This window comes from Pangasianodon hypophthalmus, chromosome 8 (assembly GCF_027358585.1).
Source record: "Pangasianodon hypophthalmus isolate fPanHyp1 chromosome 8, fPanHyp1.pri, whole genome shotgun sequence".
Taxonomy (NCBI): domain Eukaryota; kingdom Metazoa; phylum Chordata; class Actinopteri; order Siluriformes; family Pangasiidae; genus Pangasianodon; species Pangasianodon hypophthalmus.
The window spans coordinates 11,219,055-11,246,768 of record NC_069717.1 but is presented as its reverse complement, the minus strand read 5'-3'; the positions used below and the strand labels follow the sequence as shown (position 1 = coordinate 11,246,768).

General features: G+C 38.4%; 1 protein-coding gene across 3 annotated transcripts; it reads left to right on the top strand.

Moving 5' to 3' along the window:
- The first annotated feature begins 845 nt into the window (after positions 1 to 845).
- eps15 (epidermal growth factor receptor pathway substrate 15) lies at positions 846 to 27,653 on the top strand. Of its 3 annotated transcripts, none has more exons than XM_026915529.3 (25): positions 846 to 993; positions 5,583 to 5,624; positions 7,483 to 7,572; positions 9,250 to 9,297; positions 9,389 to 9,484; positions 9,676 to 9,738; positions 9,866 to 9,991; positions 10,212 to 10,271; positions 10,494 to 10,694; positions 11,100 to 11,245; positions 12,042 to 12,195; positions 12,875 to 12,960; positions 15,209 to 15,281; positions 17,997 to 18,158; positions 18,416 to 18,613; positions 19,387 to 19,761; positions 19,873 to 19,950; positions 20,418 to 20,535; positions 20,640 to 20,684; positions 20,756 to 21,102; positions 21,307 to 21,379; positions 21,663 to 21,739; positions 21,981 to 22,116; positions 22,554 to 22,720; positions 25,064 to 27,653. In XM_026915529.3, exons 1-25 carry the CDS (start codon positions 967 to 969, stop codon positions 25,202 to 25,204), a joined length of 3,129 nt encoding a protein of 1,042 aa, XP_026771330.3. In that variant the 5' UTR covers positions 846 to 966; the 3' UTR covers positions 25,205 to 27,653. The 3 variants fall into 3 exon arrangements, with proteins under 3 accessions (XP_026771330.3, XP_026771339.3, XP_026771323.3); XM_026915522.3 differs by having other exon boundaries at positions 847 to 993; positions 19,381 to 19,761; XM_026915538.3 differs by lacking the exon at positions 22,554 to 22,720 and having other exon boundaries at positions 19,381 to 19,761.
- The last annotated feature ends 61 nt before the right edge of the window (positions 27,654 to 27,714 follow it).

Genomic DNA, 27,714 nt, shown 5'->3' with positions numbered 1-27,714 from the left:
TCCAGTTTCCTCTGACTTCCCAAAAACATGCCAGTAAGAGGATTGGCTATGAGGGTGTGTGTGTGTGTGTGTGTGTGTGTGTGTGTGTGTGTGTGAAGGGTGCCCTGTGATGGATGGGCGTCCAATCCCCACCCTGTGCCTGGGCACCAGATCCAGTTACTGTAGATGAATGAATGAAAATAACTTACCAGCTGGCAAAAATGGTCTGCCAGTTTGTCCAGCTTGGCTTGTGTTTTGGCAGATGGTAGCTGGCCAGAACAAGCTGGATTCTTCAGCAGGGTTACATATGGCCCAATTTGTCAGTGATTCGTCACGGTTTATTGCATGCCTATAGTTCATTCTCAGATCTGCACTACAGCTGACTGTGCATTCAAGTGCTCCTGGAAAGTTCGTATTTACGAGTTGGGAAGTCGTAATTACGACATCAGGTGCGTTCGAGTGACTTTGGTTGCAGCAAGATGTCGGTGTACCTTCTGTTAATTAACTACAAAACAAGACAGCAAGGTTTTTAACTCTACTTCTAGAAAATGAACAAAGATGCACATCAGGTGTGTTTTGCTTTTTTAAGTATCAATCTATGAAGCCACTGTAAACTTTTTCATTACATATTATATCGTAATTGTACAATGCTATCGTATTTTCTGCAGGCAATTAGCTTGTTTTTATTGTAAATAAAAAAAAAAAAACCCTGACAGAGACATGTCACTGCTAAATACCCATTCAATTTCCACCATGTTTTCTTACTGACACGCCCCCAACTCGGAAACTCGAAGCGCCAAGAAAATCCCTAGTTTCCCACTCGTAATTACGACTTTGTGGTGGCACCATAACGCACCATAAGTCCAGATCCAGCTCCGGATGTAATCCAGTATAGTACGGGATTCCAGCTCCGGGTTTTCTGGGTGCCTTTATTGGCCTCATCGCCTATCGCAGAGCGCAGGATGAAGTAGTGGGAACAGAAACATTATGGCTGCCAGTCTTTCCTTGACTCAGGTACCCATGGTTTTGTAATCAAATGTAACATTTCTCTTCCAAGGTTTTTTTATACTTATTATCTTAAACACGTCTTCCCCCTGTTGGGCGTACATAAGTTTTTAAGTTGGACACTGTCGCGCTTTGTGTGGTTTGAAGCTGTTTACATTCAGTGCTTGGGGAAAAAGTTTCTAGCTTAGCCTTCTGTCTAATCTTAGGGACTGCGAAAAGGGCGTAGCTAGTTTGTGTCACTTTTAAAATGGGTTACAAGTGTTCGCCTTGTCCTTTATAACAGCATGCAATTACTACTTTACTTTTATTTTACGTCTAAAAGGCTTAACTTTAAAATATCGCAGCTTGTAAGAGAACATGGACGTTGTTTTATCATTGTTGTAATGATGTGTGTAACGTTAGCAGCAGCAGCAGCAGTTTGGCTTCACGTCCACCACAACTACGAAGCAGCTGGCTAGCACAAGGGTTAAACCCAAATGAAAGTTGCAAAGTGAGAATAATTAGGGAAAAGGGTTAACCTTTTGTTAAGAAGCGCAACATTGGTATAAAATAAGCAGTCAGTGCTGTCAACTCTGCTGGAAAAGGCGGTCAAACGTCTCCACAGATTCCTTGCTCACAGGATATTAGTTTTGAATGTAGAGCCAGGAGGAAGTGCTGCTGTAAGCTCTGGCTTGCTTTGTAGCTAGCTTTCTAGTGTCGAAAACAAAACAAAAAACCCTTCTGTAACTGTCAAACTATGGCAGAACCTGGGTGAACTTTGTTTTCTATTCTTTTCTATTGTCTGTTAGAGAAAATTTGATATCACTAAAGAACTTTGAGGTTTTTCGAGTTGACTAGCAAGCTAGCGCACTTACTGCAGGATGCTAGTCAACACATGCTAACCTGTATCACCTAATTAATACATTTTTTAAGCTAACTAGACAAGTTGAGTTCCCCTAAGTTTCTAATAAATAGACAACTGCCTCATACATACTTCTAATTTTAAGTTATGCACAGTTCATCCCTTGAAGTTAGTATGCTAATTAGAAGTGTAACTTGCCTGCAGGGAGCTGAATACATAATTAAAGTGCATTCATTTCAATGGATCTATATATAGACAGTTGACATATTAAAGGGAAAAAGTGTTTCAGTAAGGTGTTGGGCCACCAGAACAACTTCAGTGCTTCTTGGCATGTATTGTACAAGTCTCAGGAACTGTACTGCAGAGAAAAACACGATTTTTCCAAAAGATATTCCCTCGATTAGTGTTTTGGTGGAGGTGGTGGAGAGCGCTGTCTAACACACTGCTCCAAAATCTCACATAGATGTTCAAATGGGTTGAGATCTGGTGACGGAGAAGACCATGGTGCATGATTTCCATCATTTTCTTAATTGTTTAATCATATCATGCAGTTCAGCTGTTTGGAAATGTCTCCGCTGATTAGGTTTCTCCATTTATTTATTCATGATTTTCCTTTAATTTGTCAGCCGTGTGTATATGTCATGCTTAGTCAAAGGTCAGGAACAGAAGATGTCAAGGAAAAGCTGTATTTTTGTGCAAATATGTAACCACAAGTGAAGAGAAAAGTGAATCTGTGCTTTGCTATATTTATTTATTTTTTTTATATTGCTGATCATTTCAAGTATTTGGAAATGTGCCTGCTATTCTCCTAGGTATACTTAGCTTCATGTTAAAGAAGCTGTTAAAGAAGCCCAGCCATTATAGCTCTAGAGCTGTGCCCTGGAAGAAATGAATTAATATTCATGTTGCCAGTGGATATCTATGCATCTTTACTTACAAGTGTTTATTGTTGACTTGTTAGAGATGCAATAACTGAAACAAAGATTATATGATAAGTAGTAGCAGGTGCATTTGCATTGACCGGATCGCGTGACGTATTCTCTGCTGTTTATTCAGCGTGAAAAGAAAAAGGGTTGTTCTCTTTGCAAAATATTGCCGGCCAGAAACACTTTAGCATGCATCAGTGAACTCTTGAAGGGTGACGGATCTTCTGAGCTGAAATCAACAGCTGGGATTCTGTTCAGATGTCAGTCAGTGAGGACCGCTGGAAGACAGCGATGCAGTGCAGAATGTTCAGCTGTCAAAGTGTCGCTGTGTATTTGCAGATTTAACACCTCTAACTGTGCAGTTATTAGACTGTGCTCAGTAACTATATGCTTGGCGGCCTGGGAAACCCCTTCACTTGGTCAAGTTTTGACATTTTCTAAAATTTTAGGCCTAGTTCTGAATACTGCAGGCTTCTCTTAACTGTAATTGGTGTCAAATCTCAATCACAATTAAATTTATAATATTTTAAAATCTGGTTACACCCAACAGTGGGGGGAGAAAAGTGAAAATTGCATTTTAAGATTTCATTCCCACTCCAGTGAACAAGTATTTATTGATTTGCTTTACATTAAGTTGTATATGAATTACATAAAATAAAATAAAATAGCTGTAAAAATAATAGTTATGACAATTTGTGAAGGAAAAGGAGTTATTGCTTTGATGATTAACATTATCTGCATCAGTTTCTCTATTCTCTTCTCCTGAGCTTGATGGATTTTCCTGGGTTCACTTAGAATGAGGAAGTAGTATGTGTTCGCGCTGCTGCCGCAACCTCTGTACCGGCGCTGGGGAAGAAAGCGCCAGAGAAACACACAAAGTCAGTGTTTGAGTAGCAAAGCTCTTCAGAGTTTACTGAGACAGACAGGGAGTATTTATACAAAAAAGTGTAGTATACTGAGTTATCTATATGCAGTATCTGCAGAAACAAAGGCGTCAGCAGAGAACAGAAGTGGTGGTTGACGTGTTTCACAAAGTGAGATTATGTCACGGAGTGTCCGGGCTCAGGACGTGTTTATCAGAACAGAACAGAAGAAGAACAAAAGATATCACGAGGTCAGCACAGAGCGTGCCGACATATATTCATAATATATCAGAGCTAAATCAGACGTCGTCAGACATGCCATTTGAAAAACAGGAACCTGAGTGTTACTCTTAAGTCAGCTGATCACTGTTTGCTCACAATTGTGATAAAATATTCATTAATTACTGTAGTGAGTTTTGTTCTGTTGGCTAACCCCCCCCCACCCCCCCTTTTTTTTTTTTTTGATAAGCATTCAAAAATTACAGCTTCGTCCTCTGCCATCTCTACTGTGTCAACAACGGTGCATGTCCATTGCAGATAATTTGACACGTAGTGGATATGCCATTTACCAACTCAATCTTTTAAACTTATCCAGACATCACATCCTTCATTTGAAAAGCACACTTAGGTAGCAAGTTAGCAATTAAAGCGTCATCTTTAGTCATGTTATAGGCAGGAAGATTTGTCTGTTTTCTGTAATTCAGACAAATAATCTGATGGGTTTGAACCCACCCCAGACCAACCTACCTTTATGATGCTAATATATACACGAGGGTGTCTTTATTAATAGTAAGCCAAAGTGTCTGGCCTTGTCTTATAGACTCTGAGGGACTTCATCAGTTTTTTATTAGGCATTGAAAGACATAAATGTCTGTCGCCATGACTGTATTGTGTAGTTTAAGATGGTGAAGAATTAAATATGAGCGTTAGAACAAGAAGAACATAAAATCCATGAAGTGGGACCTTCACAAGAACAAAATTAAATTCAAGCAAATCTTTCACTTTCATACTCAAGGTGATGAATGAGTGATGTATTTGTATGTGTTTGAAAAATCTAATAAACAAAGCCTCGAAGGAAAAAAAATCTTTAACGTTCATCAGAGGTAGTCAGTCAGTTTGTAATGAAACTGGTCAGTTTGAATGGGATAAAACATGTCATAGCCTAGATGTACCAAGTTTAAGTTACTACTTGAGGTTCATCAGGACTGCTATTATTGTTGGGGTTTTGAGTTCACCAAAATACAGGTTAATTTGGCCTGGAATTATGACTTTAAAATTAGATATTGCTGATTTGTACTGGATTAAAATGACAGACCTTCACTAATAATCACTAATCATCATGAATTATGTCCTCTGTAGGTAAAACCTAAGAGATATTTTGTGTCCATATTTTGCATTGAACCTTGAATGTAACAGAAAATGTCTGCAGTCATACAAATTATATTCCAAAATCATCTTAGATTTATTCTTTAAACTGGATCAATATTAGTAATAATTATATCAATATTAGCAGTAATTGTATGCTTAAAAGATTTCATGTAGGCAAAATCATGTTCATTTCAGTTCCAAGCTATTTGTTCAAAGGGTGTTTTTGTTTGTGATTACATTTAGCTGTAAATTGCAAATTTGTGTTTAGTACATTTCATTTTATTTTTAGTCGGTGATGTCGACTTTTACTTTCTGTATCAGAAGGTTCTGCAGTAATGGGTTGGTCTGTGTGAGGCCTTTTTGAAAATTCACACCCATAAATTCTCAGCTGGTTGCCAGATGGCCTTGCTTTTTCTGCATATCCTCATTATGTTGCAGTTCCTCTGACAGACATGCACATCAAACTGATTTAATAGTTTAGCTGCATTACATTTTAGGATTATGTCTGCCATATGGCTCAGTAAGGAGCAAACATTTTTATTGCCTTAAACTGATCTTTTCTTTTTTTTTTTTTTTTTTTTTTTTTTTTTTTTTTTACAGCTTTCGAGTGGGAATCCTGTGTACGACAAGTACTATCGACAAGTAAGCATGGAGACCTCTTTTTATTCACAATGGGCCACATTTATTAAGCTGAATATGAACAGATTTAAAGGATTTTTTTTAAATCCTTTAAATTCGTAAAATTGTTTGTATCCTACTCATGCTCCTGACTGTGTAAATTTACACATAATAAGATTATCTAATGTAAATCATGTCATTTGCACAAATTACTGCACTTTTATAAACTGCTTAATTTTGCAATGAAAATATTTTGTGCTTTGGAGTCTCTATCAAAAACACATCCTCATGCTACTTCAGTAGGTTAGTGATTAAGAATACCATCAAGAACATTTTGTGAAATCCAGTCGTTTCATATTATTGGCATTAATTAAAGAATATAAAAAAAAATTAACAAAGCAAGCCAACACACACCTATAAATTAAGACAAATAAAGTGAATCATTCAGGTGTAACAAAAGAAATGCTTCTGTATAAACGGAGGATGGGCCGGTCTGTCTGAGCATAGTCTTAAGCCATAACAAATGCCTCAGCTGACGGAAGATTTAGTGCTCACTTTTTATTATGAATATTATATATTGTTAAAAAAATTTTTATTGGCATAGAAGTGTGTCACATTAACTTCCACTTCTGCCTTTCGGCTTTTAGCAACTGTCTGAACACTTGAACTTTTATGATGTTTTATGGGCATAACTGCATGCAGATCAGCTGTGGCGGGAACACACTTCGCACTTTACAGGCAGTCATTATACACACCTGCGAGGAAAGAAAATCAGTGTTTCCGAAACGTTTGTAAATCTGGCAGAAAATGTTTATTTACAAAGATTGATAAATGAGGCCCAATATTTTTCTATATTGTTTTGAAATGAAATATGTCTAGTTTATTTGTACAGTATTTTACAGTAGTAAGAGATAAACTCATCATCTGTGGATTCAACCAACAGCTCTTTGAACCTATCCTTTCTGTAACAAGAGGCCTCATCAAATAAATAATTCATTGAATAAATGATGACCTGTGGTCATGCTATGGCTTCAACTGCTGAGTGAGAATGAGACAGCAGTGAGCATGGCCTTTACCCATCCTGGCAAAGATTTCCCATAATGCATCTGTGCATCCTATCTGAACTGATTTGTTTTCAGTGAAATGCATGTGTCATCCTGCACACAACAGATAGCTAGACAGATAGCTAGGACTATACACTGACTCTAAATTGCAGGCCTGGTGGATTACAGCACTGCACATTTCACACGCCCATGCCAATCTTAACACACCCATTTGACCGATGAAGAAATTAGCTGATAAATTGATTTGGGTGTGTTGAAGACTTTTACCACTGTACCAGCTGAGAAATGGCAGAAATATTGTTCCATTGTTCTGTACCAGTTTGACTAAATAAAGCCTGTCTGAAACAAGGCTGTACACATATTTAAGTGCTTAAATCACTGTTGAAGAAGGCTTTTGACAAGTATTTAACTCATATAGTCATAGAGAGTCAAATACTGTACTGTTTTAATAGATTCCTGGCTCTAGTCATATGTTAAAGTATACTAAAGAATTAACACAGTGAACATTAAATCAATGATGCCATAGAAAAAAATGCCTTAATGATTTGCAGTATTGTCATTCAGTGGTTCCTTGTAGTTTGTTCATTTCAGGTGAGCTTTACACTTTTCTGCCCCAGAAATTAGCTCCATGGAACAGAACTCCTCAGCATTATTACATTAGCGTATGTAGTTTCAACAGAGGGTGTGGGGTTGATGGGGATCTCTCCTGAATGTTTGAGCATTGACTCCTTAAATAGGTTTATAGCTCCCATATGAGAGGAAAGTACAGTATGAGATAACATGCCCCTCCTCAGCTCTGTGTCTATGCTTGTGTGCAGGTCGATCCATCTGGCAGTGGGCGAGTAGCAGCCACTGACGCGGCCTTGTTCTTGAAAAGGTCTGGTCTTTCAGACCTGGTCCTTGGCAAGGTAATATTGAACACAATACACATATATAACCACTTCAAGGAGACAGGCAAAGTGCTGTGGGAAGTGAAGGTCAATATATTGATGCAAACATGCCTAGATATAGCAGAACCTTTGCACTAAGGACACTTCATCTAGTTTATATGCTTATTTTGTATTTGTAGCTGGATACATATACAAAAGCAATAACGTTTACTCATGTAAGCTTTTCACCATGTAAGCTAAGCTAGGAAATATGTGTATGTGTGTTTTATACAGCCATGGGAAAAATAATTTACACTTTTCTTCAATTCTATGTTGTTTTTTTTTTTTTGTTTGTTTGTTTTTTAAATCAGGGCCTAAATAACAATTGTGTGGTCCTCATCAACTTCTGTAAACAAACAAATAACCTCAGATAACACAAAAAATACAAGAGAGTCATATTAAAAAAAAGCAAACCAACATTCAGAAACCAGGTGGGAAAAAATAAATACACCCTTCCTACTATCACAATCAGACTAATTAGCAGCCAGTTGTTACTAACGAAATGCACACGATTAATTAATCATTAAGAAATGTGACTAGTTCTATAAAAGCAGAACGTTTGGTAGTGCGGTTTTCTGGAGTACTCAGGTTTGTGTCTACATCATGCCAAGAAGAAAGGACATCAGCCATGACCTCAGAGAAGCAATTGTGGCTGCTTATCAGTCTGGGAAGGGTTATAAGGCCATCTCCAAACAATTTGAAATTCAACATTCTACAATGAGAAGGATTGTTTACAAATGGAGAGCCTTCAAGACAGTTGCCAATCTTCCCAGGAGTGGGCGTCCCTGCAAATTCAGTCCACAGTCAGCGATTATGAAGAAAAACCCTTTCTATATCATGTGACCTACAGACCTGTGTAAGCACATTAAATGTTTTGGTTCAGGACAGCGCAATCAGAAAAAGACTAAGGTTAGGAAAAAGCCCTTCTCTCCAAGAAGACTATGGCAACATGTCTTTGGACTGATGAGATCAAAGTGCAAATTTTTGATCATCGTGCACATCGTGCAAATTTTTGATCAAACTGAACACACTGTTTATTGGTGATTATGGGTGATTATTTAGGCTTGTTTTGCAGCCAAAGGACCTGGGAAATTTGCAGTCATTGAGACAACAATGAATTCCACGATATGGTCCAAAATAAAACAAAGAATTGAAGGAGGGTGTTCTTTCTTTTTCCCATGACTGTATGTTTATTATTTTGCTCTTTATTGTATTTTTATAGGCAGTGGCAAAAGAAAATTCTTGCATGGTTACATGCATTGTATATATGAGAATTTGGCCTTTACTCCCCTTTTATGGCTCAATGGTCATACACTATCCAAAAGTAATAACAGAGCCCAGTGATGGAACCCTAAAGGCAAAATGCTACATATAATAAAGGAAGAAAGCAGTTCTGTAAACATATTTCACAGTGTAGATCTTTATCATTCTGTCTTAATGAAATAGTGATTAAAAAAAAGTGATGTGCTATTGTAAATTCTAATACTTGCTAGTTCCTATTTCACTGTAGTTTGTCTACTGAGTCTGGTCTAAGTCTATAGAATCCTTGGTGCTTGAATCCAGAAAACTACTATATACACATGTAGGTTGTGGATACATATAAGTGATAATCTTCTGGTTGTGTCTGAAATATGATTGCCTATTTTTCTCTTCCAGATATGGGACTTGGCAGATTCGGAACGCAAAGGCTTTCTGAACAAACAGGTATCTCTATTTCTGATATATTGCTGTGAGAATGTCTGAAAGATTTTAACAATGAGTATACTAATGTATGTTTTCCTCATTGTCTTTCTAGCAATTTTTTGTTGCACTGCGATTAGTGGCTTGTGCTCAGAATGGCCTTGAGGTTGCCCACAAAAGCCTCAGCGTGGCTGTGCCTCCACCAAAGTTTGTAAGTCGAAGCTTTGTTTCCGCTTGAATCTGCATCTGATTGTGTTTTTCAGCACACCCTGAAACCCTGATGATAGGAAAAAAAATTATACATGAACAATTTTGCTGACATTGCAGAAATTATATCCTCTTTAACAGGAATTCAGCCTGTGTATGTGAGGTAATATTTCCTCTCTCTGGTTTTTTGGCTAGCACGACACAACCAGTCCCCTCCTCCCGGCAGGCGTGCCTATTGACGGTCCATGGATGGTCAAGGTTAGAGCTGATCCAAGCTTTTAAAATTTATTAAGACATTTTAAAAAAAATTTTTTTCTCATCTTATGTGAGAATTGATTGTTTATGTGCCTTTGTGTGGGTATATGTATGAATGTTTGTGGTATAGCCAGAGGAGAAGCTGAAATTCGATGCCATCTTCGACAGTCTCACACCGGTGGGTGGCATGCTCACAGGCGACAAGGTCAAACCAGTGCTGCTGAACTCCAAGCTCCCTGTAGATGTGCTGGGCAGGGTAAGCCACAACAGTTTCCTCAATTCAGGGTGGTGTTTTTGATTTGGTAAGGTCCACACATGCTTAAAGTTGCATGTGGAACTTTAGCCACCAGGTGGCAATATTCACCAGTACTGTATCTTGATTTCTAATCGTCACTTGAGCTTGTTTGTTTTGTTTTTACATTTTAAGTGTTCAGGCTGTAACTATGACAATGAACTGACTTAAACCTCTGTTGCAGGTTTGGGAACTTAGTGATATAGACAGAGATGGAATGCTGGATAAAGATGAGTTTGCAGTGGTGGGTCCTGTGCTAACTGATACATTCCCCATGTATACTCTTATACATACACTTCTCACCCATAATTTAAATGATCTGCAAAATATGATATAGTTGCAGTTTTACAACTTTACAACGAGGTGTGGTTCAGAGTCTAGTGTATGAACTGTCTTGAGAATTGCTTTCCATTTAATTATATAATGGTTATAATGTTGCCTGTTTTAATTGTGCTTTGTTTTGAAGGCTATGTATTTGGTGTACAGAGCTCTTGAGAATGAGCCTGTGCCCATGATTCTGCCCCCTGCACTGGTTCCACCATCGAAACGGAAAAAAGTGAATTCACCTCCTGTCATGCCACTCCTCCCTTCACCGCCATCACTCAAAGAAAGGAGTTCCACTCACTCTGGGTCTCAAACATTGCCAGCTAAACCCACACCTCCACAGGTCAGCAGTCATATAATAACTTACAGCTTAAATGCTATTTAATTTAAGATAGGAAGAATTTAAACTGAAAGGATTCAGCAGGTAGTGTTGGTTACGCATAGCTCCAGGGTCCCTGTTTCGAATTACTGTCTGTGTGGGGTTTTATTACTTGGATATTTCTATTACTTAAATAATGTGGACATCTGTTGTAAAACATAAAACATCTTTCTATTAGACAGTTTACATTTTTGCTCTCTTCCAGCTCCCAACGCACCTGCACCAGATATTCAGTGTACTTTATTGCTTGGTTAGGCATATTGCAAGCTAGGAGATAAAAGCAAGGGACACCACAGGGTTCCTGAAGACCAGTCTGGAAATATTTGCTTTTTACTATTCTGTCTCACTGCCCTTTCTGTGTGATTCCAGTGGGTTGTGTCTCCTGGCGATAAGGCTAAGTATGATGAGTTGTTTACTAAGACCGACAGTGATATGGACGGGTTGGTGTCTGGGCCGGAGGTGAGGGACATCTTTCTAAAGACAGGACTGCCCTCTGCCACACTTGCTCGCATATGGTGAGGCCACTCCCACAAACATTATAAAGTGAGGAGTTTACTTGTGCTCTGTTAAATAAGACCTCCATCAGTAAGATTCAGAAGAATCAGTAATATTCTCACCGTCTGGCCTGATCTAGACATGGTTAGCACCTTTAGCAGAAGTGTACAAATTCAGTCCTGTGGTGCCATATTACTAAACAATCTAAACATTGCACATAGTTGCCTGATGGACGTACGGGTTCAGTGTTTTTTTTTTCCCCCCCTATTCATTAATCAGAGAAAGAAAAAACATTGCTTATTCACAAAATTTTCCATTTTGTTCAAGTTGTCTCTAATATATGTGGGGTTGATGAAACTTTCTGTATTAGATGCATCAACAGAGAGCACAGTCCAGTCAGTTACGGACTGTTTTACTACTTGTATAAAATAGCTTGAGTGTTTGCCAGACAAGTCTTTTAAGAATCAGGGACAGACAGGGGATTGGGAATAGGAAAAAAAATTTACAAAATACAATACAGCTCTGTCAAAACATGTCAGTGTTAGTACAACAGGTCGCCTTGAAGTTAAACACATGCTGAGCAAAAGTGGGTGAAATTTTAGTCAAACTTGCTACGTCAGACTAGATCAGGAAAGGATAAGGACTGTGGCTACATAAAGTACGCACTAATTTGGGTAATGTTACATCTCAATTCATATACATTGTCTGTATTAATATCCTTATCTTCTATAGTTGTAGTTTTTGAAGTACTATATAAACATAATGTTTGCATTATCTTTATAAACATTTGCAATGCATGCTGTCTATGTTGAACAGGGAGCTATGTGACATTGGAGACATTGGGAAACTGACCAGAGAACAGTTTGCATTGGCTCTCTATTTAATCAATCAGAAGCTCTCTAAAGGCATTGACCCACCCCAAACGCTCTCTCCGGAGATGATCCCTCCATCTGATAGGCTATCGCGGCAGGTAAGACACACCCCATTTGTACCCACCCCATTCATTTGCTTTACATATTTAATTATTTTTATTATTTAATCCCCTAGCTAAAAGATAAAGAATCAAGACATAGTTTTGTGGCACTGCATAAAGAGACCTCTAAGAATAACAAAAATGTAATCTAATATTAAATCTGTCTTTCTACTAATCATGCATTTCCTTTCTATGTGGGTCTTTTTTCTAGCTTTCTGCTGTCTATCTGTTTGCCTGTCTGTGTGAGTCTGTTAACTCTCTCTCTCATTAAACCTGTCTGTTGGACCATGGTTTTTTTTTTTCTTTTTTTCTCAAAAACCTTCTCAGATTTGACTCATCACACTTTCCTATTTCATTAACTTTTATTAGATCAATATTGTGTTAGTTTGTTAGTTGTAGCCTAATATGCTGTTCCAATTTTTTTCCGTCTCATTCCTTGTCCTTCACACCTGGGGTGTGTATGTGTAATTTTTGCATTGCAAAGCTCTTGTTTTCCAGAAGGTGTTTGCCCCTTTCTCCAATTAGCTTGATAATATTGTGTACAAAATGCTTACCCTATTCTGTTGGTATATGTGAACTTTATGAGCTTAAATGAGCCTTTTATTCTCTAATCTCCTCTCTCACTTTTTTTTGTTTGTTTTTTTTGTTTTTGTTTTTGTTTTTCTGACCTGTGCAGAATAATGCCTTGTCATGTCAGGCTGCAGACTTCTCTGCCATTAAAGAGTTGGACTCCCTCAGTAATGAGATTATGGACCTGCAGAGGTGAGGAGTTCATGTTTTACTGCTGACTGTGTATTGTGAGCTAGAATTGGTTTATTATTTGAATTAAGTGTGTATGAATTGTAATTCCTCTAGTTATTTCATCACACTAGTTAGTTTTTTTTTTTTTTTTTTTGCTTTTGTTCTAAAGGTTGGGCTTGAAATATGAGGTAGATGGGTCATTCTGTCTGTAACCCAGTATTACCTTTGTATGTGCTACTTTATTTACCATACAAACTGTTCCCACACTGAGTTTTTAGAACTGCTAATTACTAAAGAGGCAAGTTTCTTGTTAAAGTTTCAGATTAGAAATTCATCTATTTGTCTTCATATAAGCACCTGGAGAGAAGAGAAAATGGTTCTTTTGATTGTTTGCTTTTCCAGCCTCCTTAGGGTGGGGTTTATGAGTGTTGCCATCCTACTTTGAATAGACATTAGAATAACACGCACTCATGTGAAATGCTGATCCCTGGCTGTGAGTGAAAGGAGTAAACAGAGACATGAGACATTGTGTGTTGTATTAAAGGTAAGATAGATTGTGAGGCCTGGAGTGCGCACTTTCAGGATGTTGACACTGCGTTCTAGAGAGCAACAAGTCTCCTGAGGGTCACCTACCACATGAGGGCCAGTGTCGAAGAGGAATATAAGGGGAGGGACGCTCATTTGCACAAACATGCTCTCTCTTTGAGAAAGAGCAGGACCTGACACTGATCACAGCTAAGGCTTCCGCAGGCTCACTGTGGAGGGGTGGGTCAGGTAAAGCAGGATTACTTTCTCCTCTTGTCTGAGACTGCAAGGAGTGAGAGAGCAAGGCAACAAGGGAATTGGTGAACGGAGTGGAAAGTGTTTTTTACGATTAAGAAAGACAGGTGAACATATTTGAGACATCAAGGAAGGAGAAGGGATTCAGGATTCTTGAACATGGACCCAAGCAGCTAAAATGATGCATGTTGTTTGGGATTGCCTCAGTTGTTTATGGCAGCAAGGTACCTCTGGAGAAAGGTAAGCAGCTCCTCCTTCTCCATGCCTGACGCCTTGCATGAAGGAGGTGGGAAACAAACCTAGTCTGCCTTTGAGAATGTTACACTGCACTGTTATTAACAAAGTAGGTGGGTGGATGAAGGTCTCTTATAACAAGATCATGGCTATTTCTGACTTGTTTGTGTCACTCTTCATGTCCCTCCCTGTATTTTTTTATTTTTATTTTTATACTGTGCAACAGAAGCTATTTTCTGTTGCACACAGTCTGAAGAGTCTGGCCAACTTATCCTTTGTGTGTGTGTGTGTGTGTGTGTGTGTGTGAGAGAGAGAGAGAGAGAGAGAGAGAGAGAGAGAGAGAGAAAGTTGACTCATGGTAAGAGTTTTGTGAGTTCAGGTTTTAACTTCTATTGCAGGTGAGTTCCAGGAGTACAGTGACAAGCTGCACTCAAGATGGGTTCACTACTTTTTGGTTTGAACTTCTCATAAAAATAATGGCTCAAGAATAAACCAGAAAAATAGAAAGCACAGTTTTTCATTTGCTACATTCCAGAATATTCATTCATGCTCTTAAGAGGAGCTTTTCCAGCAATTATATTGTAAGTTCATATGTTCATCCAGGGAAACCGTACCCTTGGATGAGACGATTTGGCAGCTGCCTTGATCAGAGCTGAGTTCTTGCACATCAACATAAATTGACGGTTGGACATTCTTTTTATAGAAGATTAAAAACCACGCAATAGTGAAGCCATCTTGAGTGCATGTTGTCACTGCATTTCTAGATTTAAACTCATGTGAAATGGAAGTTAAAAATGGATCTCTTAAATCTCTGACTGAGTCACCCTCTCTCTGTCACACACACACACAGGACAATTCATGTTGGAACTACCTGATTTCTATTTTTTTTTTTTTTTTTTAAATTGGAGCATGTGCATTAGCTCATTTTAAACAATGAGAGAATGCTAGAAGCCTGTCTGAAGAGAGAGTGCCCACTCTTCTCTCTCTCTCTCTCTCTCTCTCTCTCTCTCTCTCTCTCTCCCTCCCTCCCTCTTATTCTGTCACCCCCAGACAGCTATCTGCCCATGTGCAGTTCTGGCATCTCTCCCTTCCAACCCTTATTATAAGCGCACTCATGCAGACTCTCTTATAGACTCTCTCTGGCAGAGGCAGGCATGGTGCTAGAGGGAGAGGCAGTCCAGACAGTGGCCACCTGGCTACCAGTACCATCTCTTCCTGCAGTACTGAAATACTCTTGTTTTTGTTGGTCTTTCAGGGAGAAAAGCTCTGTGGAACAGGAGATCAAGGAGAAGGAAGAGAGCATTAGACAGAGGACCAATGAGGTGCAGGTAAGGGATGTATTTTGTTAGAGAGCAACAGTAAGATATAAGATGTAAATTTATCTGTAATTTTATTTTCTCTGTTGTAAAAACATAGTTTATAGATTCTTGTTTAATGTTCTGTTGACACAAATATGCTCTGGGCAGATGCCTGCCTCTCGTTATCTGCAGAATGAGTCCTGCTTGACTTCACTTTGTGTCGCTCTGTGTCTGTGTCTCTCCTCTTGTCTGAAAACGTGTGGGTTTCAAATAACAGTTGAAGAATGTACAAGGGCGTTCTGTTGTTCCATATAGTAGCAGTGTGATTCTCTGTCCTGAGCACCAGCAATTCCTTTCCCCATTTTCCCCTCTCATGGAAATTGCATTGTTTTGGGTGGATTAAAAAACACAATCTCTCACTGCATTTGATTCCCTTTTATTTGGATTCAAGGTTCTTTATTGCCACGCAACCGTTTTGTTGGAATTTGGTTTCAGTAGAGCTCTGTGTGTGGACAAATCAACAATAAAGGATAAGCATTACAGTACAGAGCAACACAATAAGTACAAAAAAGCCAGGACCAAATGAGTGTTGGTTACAGAAATATTGACATGTGATTGTAATGAGTGAAGATGTGTAGAATACTCCAAGCAATTCAACATTATTTCAGTACTGTAGACATCCCAAAACTTGAAGTGATGCCTCCTTGATTCTTTGATCATACCTCCTTCAGCTTATGACCTGGAAAGCTACCGAAAGTCCACCATCTTTAAAGAAGTACCAATTCTTAAAATCCGCTCCCAGGATTCAGTGAACAAGGAGAGAACTGGCTTTTTGATCAGGCCCACACAGTATACGGAAATGATTTTGTGCTCCATCTCTCCCACAAAACTCATTCCAATAAATGATAGAAGAATAAGAATCAAAATTAATGATCTTCATTAAATAAACAATGGGTACACACAAAAAATCCTTGCATGAAAGTTAATTAGGTTATATTTCATATATGTTTTGCTTTATGGTGACCTCAGATGATGAGAAGAATCTTGTAAAATATCAACATTTGAATATGTCCATTCTGTGCTTCCTGAGAGGGAGGAGAACCAAGAAAAGGAAACGAGGCAATGTAATTAAAGAAATGAGAACCACCCATTGTCTTTGAGGGAGAATAAGATTCTTTCCAGTTAATCTAGTTAGATATAATTTCCATACCGGGGACCACGACACAATACTGCAGCATATCTTATTTCACTTCTTGAAATAATGAGGTAGGGAGGAAGACAACGAAACAGCCCCTTGCTGGGTGGCCATATTGATGCTACAGATGCTCCTTTTCTTTTGGGGTTCTCCTTAAAGTTGTAATTGGGTCAAATACAGATTCGGTATCCACTTTAGAAAAATAGGCTTGCTTTAAAATTTGTAATGGACTCAAATAAGGACTCCTTATTAAAGTGCCCCAGAAATCAAAACTGGTGCTTCAGAGCTTTATGTACCTCCCCCTTAATGTTATGGTCACCAGAGCAATAGTACATCTGAAAAAGGTTTTGTGGATTTTATAGCTCATTACTTCTGGAAAAAATAATCAAAGATTCCTGAATTTTTATATCTGGGCAAAGCCTTGCTATGGTCCAGTTAAATGCTCTCTAGTTTGCTAAGTTACTGTCAGGTTTGTTTAGTTTCATTGGGGGTTTGCTGTATCCAGAAAGATACTGACTGTTATGTAAGTCAGTCAAGCACTTCAACACGCTGTCACTCTGATTTCCTGTTTCAGAAGGAAATTAATCAACATACAGAAAGAAATCACAACTAAGAAGCCATTTCATGATGCAGGAGGTCTATGTTGAAGGGGGGAAAGTAAACTCCTGACTGCAGTGATTTAATCTGCAGATCTTGCTAGGTTTTGTAAAAATATTTGTATCAGTAGATATTAGTTGAACATTGGAAAAAGCCTGAATACATGACATTTTCAAGCTCAAGGCTAACAACCAGTTTTTTCCCTGTGTCTCTGTGCTTATTCATTCTTTGCCAGGAAGACAAGGACATCAATTTTGTCAGGATAACTGAGAGATCACCTTTCCTGTCAGTAGTTGACTCATACACGCTTATTTCAGCAGTAGCTCAGTGCTCTTTGGTTTTGGTTGCCAAATGATTTTTTTTTTTTTCTTTGGATGAAACTCTTTTGTTTCACTGTGCATCATTGACACAGTTTGAATCTTGTAAGGTGATTATTCAATTCAATATTCTGCTTGTTTAGTTTAGCACAGTCTTTCCTATGGCATAAAATTGTCATGTAACTACTGATGAGAATCATAAATAATAGGAAGGGTACATAAAGTAGAAGCAGCATACTAAGTATCAAAAGCAAATGAAAAGATGGTTTTTTCTTTGCACACAAGAAAAAACAGAGCTTGATAAATTGCTAATATACAGTGGTATACATTATAGACCCAAAACTCACCAGAGCTATTGAGAGTAACACAGGTTTCTTCCTTACAAGCATTCCCGTAACTGTGGCTTTTTTAAGGCACCATAGTTATCACAGTTATCTGCACTTTTGAATCACCCCTTTCTGTTTGGCCTCAATTTCCTGGAATAGAGCTCAGGAAGAATTAAATTTGCTGTTGTGCCTTGAGTCTCAAGCAAAAGGAAGACATATTAAATATTTGCCTGGCATTAAATATAGTAGGTTTTTGGGTCTATATTATATTGTGTGGTTTTTTTTTTTTTTTGCTTCTTGCCATCTCTAGGACCTGCAGGATGAAGTGCAGAAAGAGAGCGAGGAGTTGCGGAAGCTACAGGCAGAGCGACAGGAGGTGCAGGAAGCGCTGGAGAGACTGGATGAGCAACAGTTGTCCCTAGAGGCGCAGCTCAAGCTCATACGCCAGCAGTGCAGTCAGGAGAACCAGCTGGTGGGTGTGAGAAAGAGAGCACGAATGAGTCAGTGCTCTCTGCTTTGACTGCTGTTCTTAGCTCATACATTTTATTCAAATTACAAGTGTTTCTCAGGTCCAAAATTCAGACGTTTTTTCTTCTATGTAACATGATGTGTATGATGATAGCTTTACTATCGCAACAGTGTTTTGTGTTCTTGTGTATCATTTGTTCAATCAGTTGCTTGTGTGTGCGCGCTTGTGTGTTTGTGCGTGCATGTGTGCATTCTGAACAGATCCAGTCTCTTCAGGCAGAGCACTCTGAGCAGGAGCAGAGGATAGGAGACTATGAGGATGAGTTGGTGAGGGCGAGAGAGGAACTGCTTTGTCTCCAGGAACAGACCCGCACTCTGGGGGAGAAGGTGCGCTCAGCCCGTGCTCAGCTCTGCCCTCTACAGGACGCTGTTACAGAGTCTCACACACAGATTGCACAGGTTTGCTAACTCTCCACCAGATTTCTATGTATCTCTTGTTCCTACTCTTGGTATATCTGTTAGTGTTATCTGTTAGTGCACTCTTAATTTTTTTTTTTTTCTTTTTTTTTTTATTGTGATTAAGCATTTTTGCTTCTCAAACATGAACAGTTGCAATATTGACAAGATTAACTAAAGTGAATTGGCTGATATGGATGATATTTTTTTAAACTGACTTGCATGGTGTATTAATCTGTGAGTTGGTTTTTTTTTTTTTTTTTTTTTTTTTTAACCACGTGGTTGAATACCATGGTGGCATATTTACTTATTTGTTTATTTATTTTACATTAATTTGTTCATTTGTTTTTATTTTGCCTTTTTATATTTAGCATGTAAGACATCAAGATCTAGTTTTTCATTTATTTAAAATGGAAAAACTGGAATAATGCTGTTTAGTTCCTGTGTCAGGTGAATTATGTCAAGTGAAATCAATAATGATTACTTTACCCATTGTTGTCCAGCCCTAGTCTTGGCTATTTTTACAATATATTTATTACAAATTTTACTATAATGTGAAATATCTTTTTTTTCCATATTTGTAAAAATTAACATTACCAAGAAAGCTCATGCCACATTCCCCACTCTGTTTGCTCATCTTTCTCTGCTTCCTGTCATGCTTTTGGCTTTACTTCCTCTCATATAAATTGCTCCTTTTCCCTTTTCAATCACATTGTGTGTGTGTGGCTTGCATTTCTCTCTCTTTTCACTGTATGTGGGGTGTGCTGTAGATGCAGGAACGACTGGCTGATCTAAAGACAGAAGAGCGAGAGGTTGCAGCCCAGCTTACGTGGAAGGTCTTAGTAGAGGAGCCTCCGATTGTCAATGGAGCACCGCCCCCTGCTGAACAGCCCAAGCTGCTACAGTGGCCACAGCCTACAGAACAGCCAGCAAAGAAACAGGAAGATGAGGATGAAGAGGAGGAGGAGGAAGAGCTGACTCCCACAGATGAGCCGCAGGAACTGAAAGTGACTGAAGAGCAGCTTGAGGAAGAATCATCAGAACTGTTTATCAGTCCTAAGGAGCTTAAAATTGATCCTGTGGAAGACCCCTTCACCAGCGTGATGTCCACAGCCAGCAGTCTTAGTGCAGCTTGGCCTCAGAACGATACGGTGAGACATTTATGGCATATTATAACATGGTTTTGTCACCTGCATGGCATCAACATAAGGAGTGTACAACAGAATGTGATGGGATGCATTGTGTTGCTTTGGTGTTTTCAGGAACGTTCTTCTCCTGCTGTAGAATGGGAGCTAAAGGGAGTGGAAATGAAACAGCAGGCCAGCACCAGCATCACAAAGGTCTGCATTAATAACAGATTTTTAATAGTTAATCAGTAGCCAGAATAATGCCTAGCCTAACCTACAGAATGTGTTTGAAGTACAAATGTAAATGGTTCCCACAAGCATTCAGAATGTGTGTGAAAGTTAACAATTATCCAGTGCATTGGTAATGCCAAGTATGTGTAAGTCATAATTACTGGATCTGTTATGAATTGAATAACATGGAATAATTTGCCAGTTTAGGATGTACACATAGCTTGTTGATGATAATAATATCTGGTTATGTTGGTCCCTTTCAGTTAATAGACTGGAGAGTTTATAAATTGTGCTTAAGGACAGCTGGTCTGTAGTCAGTAATTGAATATTTAAGTCTGATAAACTGGCAGCTGATTAAAATGCTTGGGTATTTTTCACCATTCGGTAGAATCTCCTTTAGATAGTATTACTACTGATTCATTCAGAATGCGTGTTTGATTAATGTGTAGGTGGAGTCTCCAGTTCCAGAGCAGAAGGAGGAGTCCTCCCAACCCATAAGTGCTCAAAGTGAGAGCTCAGCATCCATCCCTGCAGTCGACTTCTTTCCATCTGATCCCTTCACTGACGGTAAGACACACATTTTGGTGCATACAGAGTTTATCACATGATCAGCTTAAAAGCTTTAATATTCCCTCCTGTTAAGATATAAAATTTATTGTATTTCCGTGCAGGTGACCCTTTCAAAAGTGATGACCCCTTCGCAAAAGACATTGCAGGTGAGCAGTATATACCTGGCACAGTATTTTTATGTGAAACCACAAAGCTAAATGTTTGCTTTACTGTCCAGATCCATTTGGCGGTGACCCTTTCAAAGGCACAGACCCATTTGCCACTGACTCCTTCTTCAAACAGTCCTCCTCAACCACATTCTCCTCAGAAGATCCATTTGCTTCTTCTGACCTGTTCAGTTCAAACACAGGCTCTGCAGAACCAGACCTGTTCTCCTCCCACCTTAACAACACGGCTGCATCTGATCCATTCTCTAAATCAAATGCAGTGGCAGCAGATCCGTTTAGTTCTAGCAGTGGCAGCACAGCATTCACTTCCAAAATGGATGACCTTGATGACTCTGATCCATTCAGCTCAGCAGCTGGGGCAGGGAATGACCCGTTTGTTGGGTCAGAGCTGTCGTCAGTAAGTACTTTCCCCATCCCCCTTGGTTATTTATTTATTATTTATTTTGCCATGCAGTATCATTGCGTTAACAAATATACCCACAGAAAACCACATCTGCCAGATCTATTTCACAGAATTACATTTCTGAGTTTTTAATTTTAGTTTATTTTTTATTTAGGTCCCACTGTAATAATATGGGTTTACACTATCTCTGTTGTTTAGAAGGAAACACCAGCAGTTGCTAATGACCCATTTGCTCCTGGAGGAACAGTGGTGAAGGCTGACTCAGACCCTGGTAAGAGAAGACAGCCTTCTGCTGGAGACAGACTGTATTGCGCTTACTTATTACCAAATGCCTGAGGATTTCCATCTGTATTAAACATAGATCACAAATCTGTGTTCTATCTTTCATCCTGTAATTGGAGTTACCCCAATACCCCCAGTATAAATTGACTAATGGTTTAGTTGCTCCATTTTTAATAAGTACATGTGTGTTTGTAATGTAAAACAGAAATGTCATTATTTGTATTGTTGTGTGTTTGTGTTTTAAGTATGATCTGTGTATGTTTGTCTTTTAGATCCCTTTGCCACAGTATTTGGTACTGGTACTGAGTCCTTTGTAGGAGGTTTTGCAGACTTCAGAAATTTGGAAAAGGTAAATCTCATTCCTCTTCAGATGACTGAGGTTAATTTGCCTTGTTGATTGTACTGATAGTTAATTTTTTTTTTTTTTAGATTATCATATTCCTAAATTGCCAGACTCTCCTTTAGGAATGCTCTGAAATCAACCTAATGAAATATTTCAAAATTCACATGAATCATTGAGTATGATTGAAGTAACACTTGAATTTGAATTGAACTGTGTCTGATTCTGTGTCGGTTTATGTGCCCTTCAGTCTAATGGCGCTGACCACTTTGCTTCATCAAGCGCACCTAGTAAGAATCTATTTAAGGAAGAAAACCAGTCAGATGTGCCTCCAGCATTACCACCCAAAACTGGCACGCCTACCAGACCACCTCCTCCTCCACCAGGTCAGTCCAGAGAGAAGTCCAAGAATCATGTCTCTCTCTCTCTCTCTCTCTCTCTCTCTCTCTCTCTCTCTCTCTCTCTCTCTCTCTCTCTCTCTCAGGATGTGTTATGTTGCATAGTCATAGTGGCCCATGTTCATCCAACATTTAACATTTCTCTCACAGACGTTTTAGATCTATGGAGTGAAAGTTAGAGATTAATAATAGTCATAGTCATATGAAAAAAATTATGTAAAATTTAAAAAATTAAATTGGTATTTTAAATTGTGATATTAGGATTTTTCTCTTTATGAGAATATTGGCCCTAAAACACAGTCATTGTGAACTCTTCCTTGGCACACCTACTGATCTTAAGTAACAGGTACATATGGACATATGGTGTGTGTGTGTGTATGTGTGTATGTGTGTATGTGTGTGTGTGTGTGTGGTCTGTTCTACAGGTAAGCGGTCGAACATCCACCGATCAGAATCGTCAGACTCAGTTCAGAGGCGTGGAATGGGGGAGTTTTCCTCCCTCCCTGCTAAAGACACTGTGCCAGACCCTTTTGCTCCCTCTGCCCCCTCCCAAGTCCCGCGCGAGCCTGACCGATTTGCCACCTTTGACAAAGTGAGCACCTCCCCTGCCCCCTCTCCACCTCCTGAAACGCAGTAGCAACATTAACCTTTCACCTTTAACCTCTGCCGAGTGGCAGCCTTTGCCTCTCAACCCTCTCAAATTTCAGGTTTTATGTAATGGATGCTGTTAATATTTTATCTTGTATGTTTATTATATGAAAAGGTATTAAGCATAATGACATTTGATCTTAAGCATTTGATCATTTGATCTTGCAGACATTTGATCTTGTAAGAAATAGAAAATATACCAATTTTTAACTCATGTTAAAGAGATGGATAGTGTTAAAGAAATTATTTATGCTCATATATCAGTGTTACCTTATTATGCCTTACCTTATTCAGCCCAATCTGTACATTCTCACTGGCTGTGGTTAGAGAGGTGGGGCTGCTTGCTGGCTATTTTACTTTTATTATAGTACTGTGTGTCTGTTTCTACCATCATTTATGAGGCTTGAGCTCGTGCTGCATGTACATTGATCTACCGTTCCCCCTTCCCTTGCTCTGCATGCACTAATCAACTCTGTCCACCTGCCTTGATTGCCTACTTCCTATAATATAAACTTTTCCGAGCTGTGATTGGCTCAGGTACTTCCTGACTATGGAGTCAGACCCACTGTATCCCATGACTCCCAGCAGGCACACGGTCTCCACCTCCACCCTCTCCCTAAGGACGGTCATGAGTACGAAATATAAACTACAGAAAGTATGTTCAATAAAATTTTTATTAGGAGGTTAGTTATCATTATGGCTCCTTTTTGTGTGGTCTTTATTTTAGTTAGTTTCTTTTTAGTTTCTTTCTTTTTTCAGCTAGTTAACATTATTTTAGTTCCAATAAACAGATTGTTTCTGTAAAATTGAAAAAAGCTGAGTTTTACTTCATTTATAAGACGTGTTAGAGTCATACTCGGTTATTTAGAATACATTAAAAATGCATGGTCCAATTTTCCTAACTTCATTAAAGGTAAACAATGTGAAAATGTGCTCCTGGATATGGGGTTTTACTCAGTGGTGAGAGGTCAGGTATTGTGGCTGTCCTTGAGCTGGGAAGATGTCTGTCCTCTCTGATCAATCTAACTGCGAAAGCTGTTTTGTATGTTGTAACACGCTGTGGTGAAGTCATTGGTTTGCTCCTTATAAACAATGTGCCTGAAGCTTATTTGGTGTATGTGTCGTCCATCTTTGTACCTTTAATCCTGTCTCTGTGTGCATGGACTGCATGCTCAGCATGGTTAATGTATGTATAGCCCTAAAGTTAGTGTAAACATAATTAAGCACTTCAGATGTGTTTGAGATCATTCTATACTTTAGAGCCCTCCTATATTAGATTATAATGCCACTGCAAAGTATTAGGTTAATATCAGTAAATATGTGGAATTTGCAAAATAAAACCGCTACAATAGAATGGATATAAGGTATTGTGAAGGGATGGAGGGTTTTAGGAGGCAGTGTGTGGGTCTTTGTAGGAAATGGGATGGGACACAAGATAAATTAAGTGTTTCATATACAAATTGATCATGTTGGTTAGGGTAGGTAAAAGTAAGAAAAAGAGGTCTCTAATTTAGCATTGAAAAAACACTCTTACATTATACAACATATACATATCACTAGTGACATGCCAAAGGCTTACAACAACTGGTCATTATTAAAGACTCTTTTAAAGTTTTTGCATCCGAATCTGCCACTGGAGTTCATCTTAAAGATATTCACCTACTGCATTTCATGAGGCTCTGTTTAACTGTGATCACTATGAAAAGAAATTATTCTTGTATGTATTGGCAAATAATTCACCTGAATCATTTTTCAACAAATGAAACCTTTTGTGTATCACTTTAAGAGTATTAGTCTATATATTTTTAATTAACCAAAGCTATTGCCCTTAAAATCTTTCCATGACAGTTCATGGAGCAATTAATATTTTTCCTTCTGTTTTGACCAACTTGCACTTTTGTTAGTTGCTTCTATTCAGTCATTTATTTCAGATCTGCAATCTTCAGTAAGGAATTGCTGTAATGCTCAAGTGTTTCATACTGCAGAAGGCTTTGCTCCTTCTAGACTAAAAAAATATACAATATATTCTTGATATTATTTATTTTGAAATATTGTTGGGCATTGATGATCTGCTAGGATCATCAATGCATCATCTGCTAGGATCAATTCATCATCTGCTAGGAGAAGACAAAAATTACTACTGGTGATGACAAATTATTTAATATGCATTAATGACCTAGATGATTTATCATCTTGGTTTAGATCACCAGTATTGATTGACAGCCCTTTTGTTTGTTGGTATCATTTCTGATGGATTATTGTGTGTGTGTATGTGTGTGTGGAGCAGTACCCCACAGAAGAGGACATGATCGAATGGGCAAAGAGGGAGAGTGAGCGAGAGGAGAGGGAGCGTGTGGCCCGACTCACCCAGCAGGAGCAGGAGGATCTGGAACTAGCCATCGCTCTCAGCAAATCAGAACTCTCCTGACCTGAACCGCCCTCGAACCACACTGCCGAGGAAGAAGAGGAAAGGATGAAGAGCTAAACTTACGGGTGCTGGGATTTCACAATCCCACTAGTTTTAGTGCAGTCTAAATCTCCCCTCCCCCTCCCAGTTCCTCATCCACTACCTGTCAGTACGTCATCTCTCTCCATGTTGCCAGTGACTCTTCTGAAAACAGTGTGGGTTTGGGGGAGAATTGGTGAAAAGGTGAAGGACTAAACACAACCCGTGGTGTGTTACTTTCAGCTATGTTTTTTTGTGTTTAAAAATCAGTCAACTTTATATATTTCTAACTCAGTCAAACAATTGGCACTATGAAGTGTCACTGGCACATTAACACACTTTCCCCACTTGCTACACTTCTTGTCATTGCTATGGATTACATAAATTGGTTTAAATGCAAATATGCAAAAAAAAAAAAAAAAAAACTTTGACAGGTTTGACGTTAATCAGAAAAACCTAGCCCTTTTAACCTAGTGTGTTTATTTTGCATGATGTGATAATGATAAAACTGAGCATTGTGAGGTTATAGTCAGGAATGAAGGTGTAAGAAAATATTGTCAGTGAAAGTGCCCTGGATATAAATACAAAATTAGTGGTTAAGTTTAGAATAAGTGGTTAATAAGTTTATAGTAAGTGACATGAAATTAGATATCTTTCATGACATAAGAAAATACAATTATAACGTGATAGAAAGAGTTGCTCCATGATCAATACTCATTATTTTGGTATGTGGTGTGCCCAGAACTTGTTTTTCTATTGGATGGCTGTTTATAAATTGGTTTAGTGTAGGCAGGTTGGAACCCAACACATTTTGAGCAGGGAAATCACTAAAGACACCTGCAGATGTGTCTGTACTGGACTCTGGCCCTCCTGGACTGGAGTTGGAACCCCTGCTTTAGCGTATGGAAGTAGTGTTGAAGCCAGGGCACTTCACTGATTTTATGGGATTCCGTTTAGACTCAAACACCTGATTGAATTTTTAAGGCACTCTAACTCAAAGTAGTTCTTGTGCCAGAAGTTTGCCTCAGATATGACATTCAAAACCCAATTGGAATGTCTGCAGAATTGAAATAACCAGCTTTAGAGGGATTGTTTGTTTCTAAATTTTTCAATAGTCCTTTAGTTCTCCATGCATATGAGAATTTGTAAAACTACAGTATATAAATATCCGTTTATAAGTATGTATGAAAATGTAATTGTACTATACATATACACTATGTGTGCATTCTCTAATCATTTCTCTAATCATATCCTTCACACATAATATTGCAAAATGCAAAAGAAGACACTATTGTCAGAGGCAGTAGGACATGAAACAATATTAAAAATATATATATAATAATATAAACAGTAAGTAATTGGTTTCCAGTGCCTAAAACCAAGGAAAACCTACTTTTGGGAAATGCCTCTTACATTTCTATTAACTTATCTATTTCTCTAAACCTTAATAAACTTAAGTTGCTGAAGGCTAATAGAAGGAATGACTGTGCAATATGTCTAAGAATGTCAAATTAAGGGGAGTTTTTCTTCTGATGTCAGAGTGGCAATGAATAGACCTTTAACCACTAAACATTTCAAAAGATTATAGATTAATATTCACCCTATACAATTTAAGTGTCGTGGTCATTGATTTTCAATTTTTTGTTTCTCTTTAATTGGATATTACGGAATTACGAATGTCTTGTGCCATTTCAGCTGGTTACAAACAAGTGAACTTCTGTAGCACTGGAGTTGTTAAACCATCCTCTGTGCCTGTCCTTTGGGTTTAAACTCAAGGCCATTGTCTACATTCTAAAGTCTTAAGTGACCACAAGAACAATATCTTACCCTTTTGGACAATAGATGCACTTTGTCACGCAGACTTTACATATGAAAGCATTGCTCACGCTGACTTGTATCAGATGACTTTTCAAATGTCATTGGATCAAGAATGCCCTTTTGCTTCAGATATTTCCATTATTCTTAAAGATCTGTCAGTCTTTAAAAAAGAAAAAGGTAGACATTTAAAAAAAAGTGCAAGTTAACCTGACAGTTTTCTGACCAATACAACATTTGCCTCACAGTTGATAAACGTTTTTATGAGCATTATGAACACAGCATTATACCCTTTAAACCAGATTGAAGTATTGCTTTAGACATATTGCTTTAGCACTCTGTTTTAAGGAAAGATTTGGGTTTCTGATTGTAACTGCTTCTCTGAGTCCTGTTAAAATGATCTGTGCTTTTGCTCATCATGTATGTATGTATAGGCCTTTAACTCTCCTGACGCGAAACCACTTGTGTATTGGCGTTCTACAGACTTTTTAAAACTGGCTTAATGTATTTTATTTTTTTAACTTTACAGAATGTGTCCCTTTTAACAAGGACAGAGGTTAAATATGTTAAGTAACATGTAATTAACGCTAAAGAATAAATATGAACGTTTCAAACATTTTTGGATGTTCCCTGCTCTTAAAAATGTAAAGAAGTTTAGTTTAATAGAAAGCATCCAA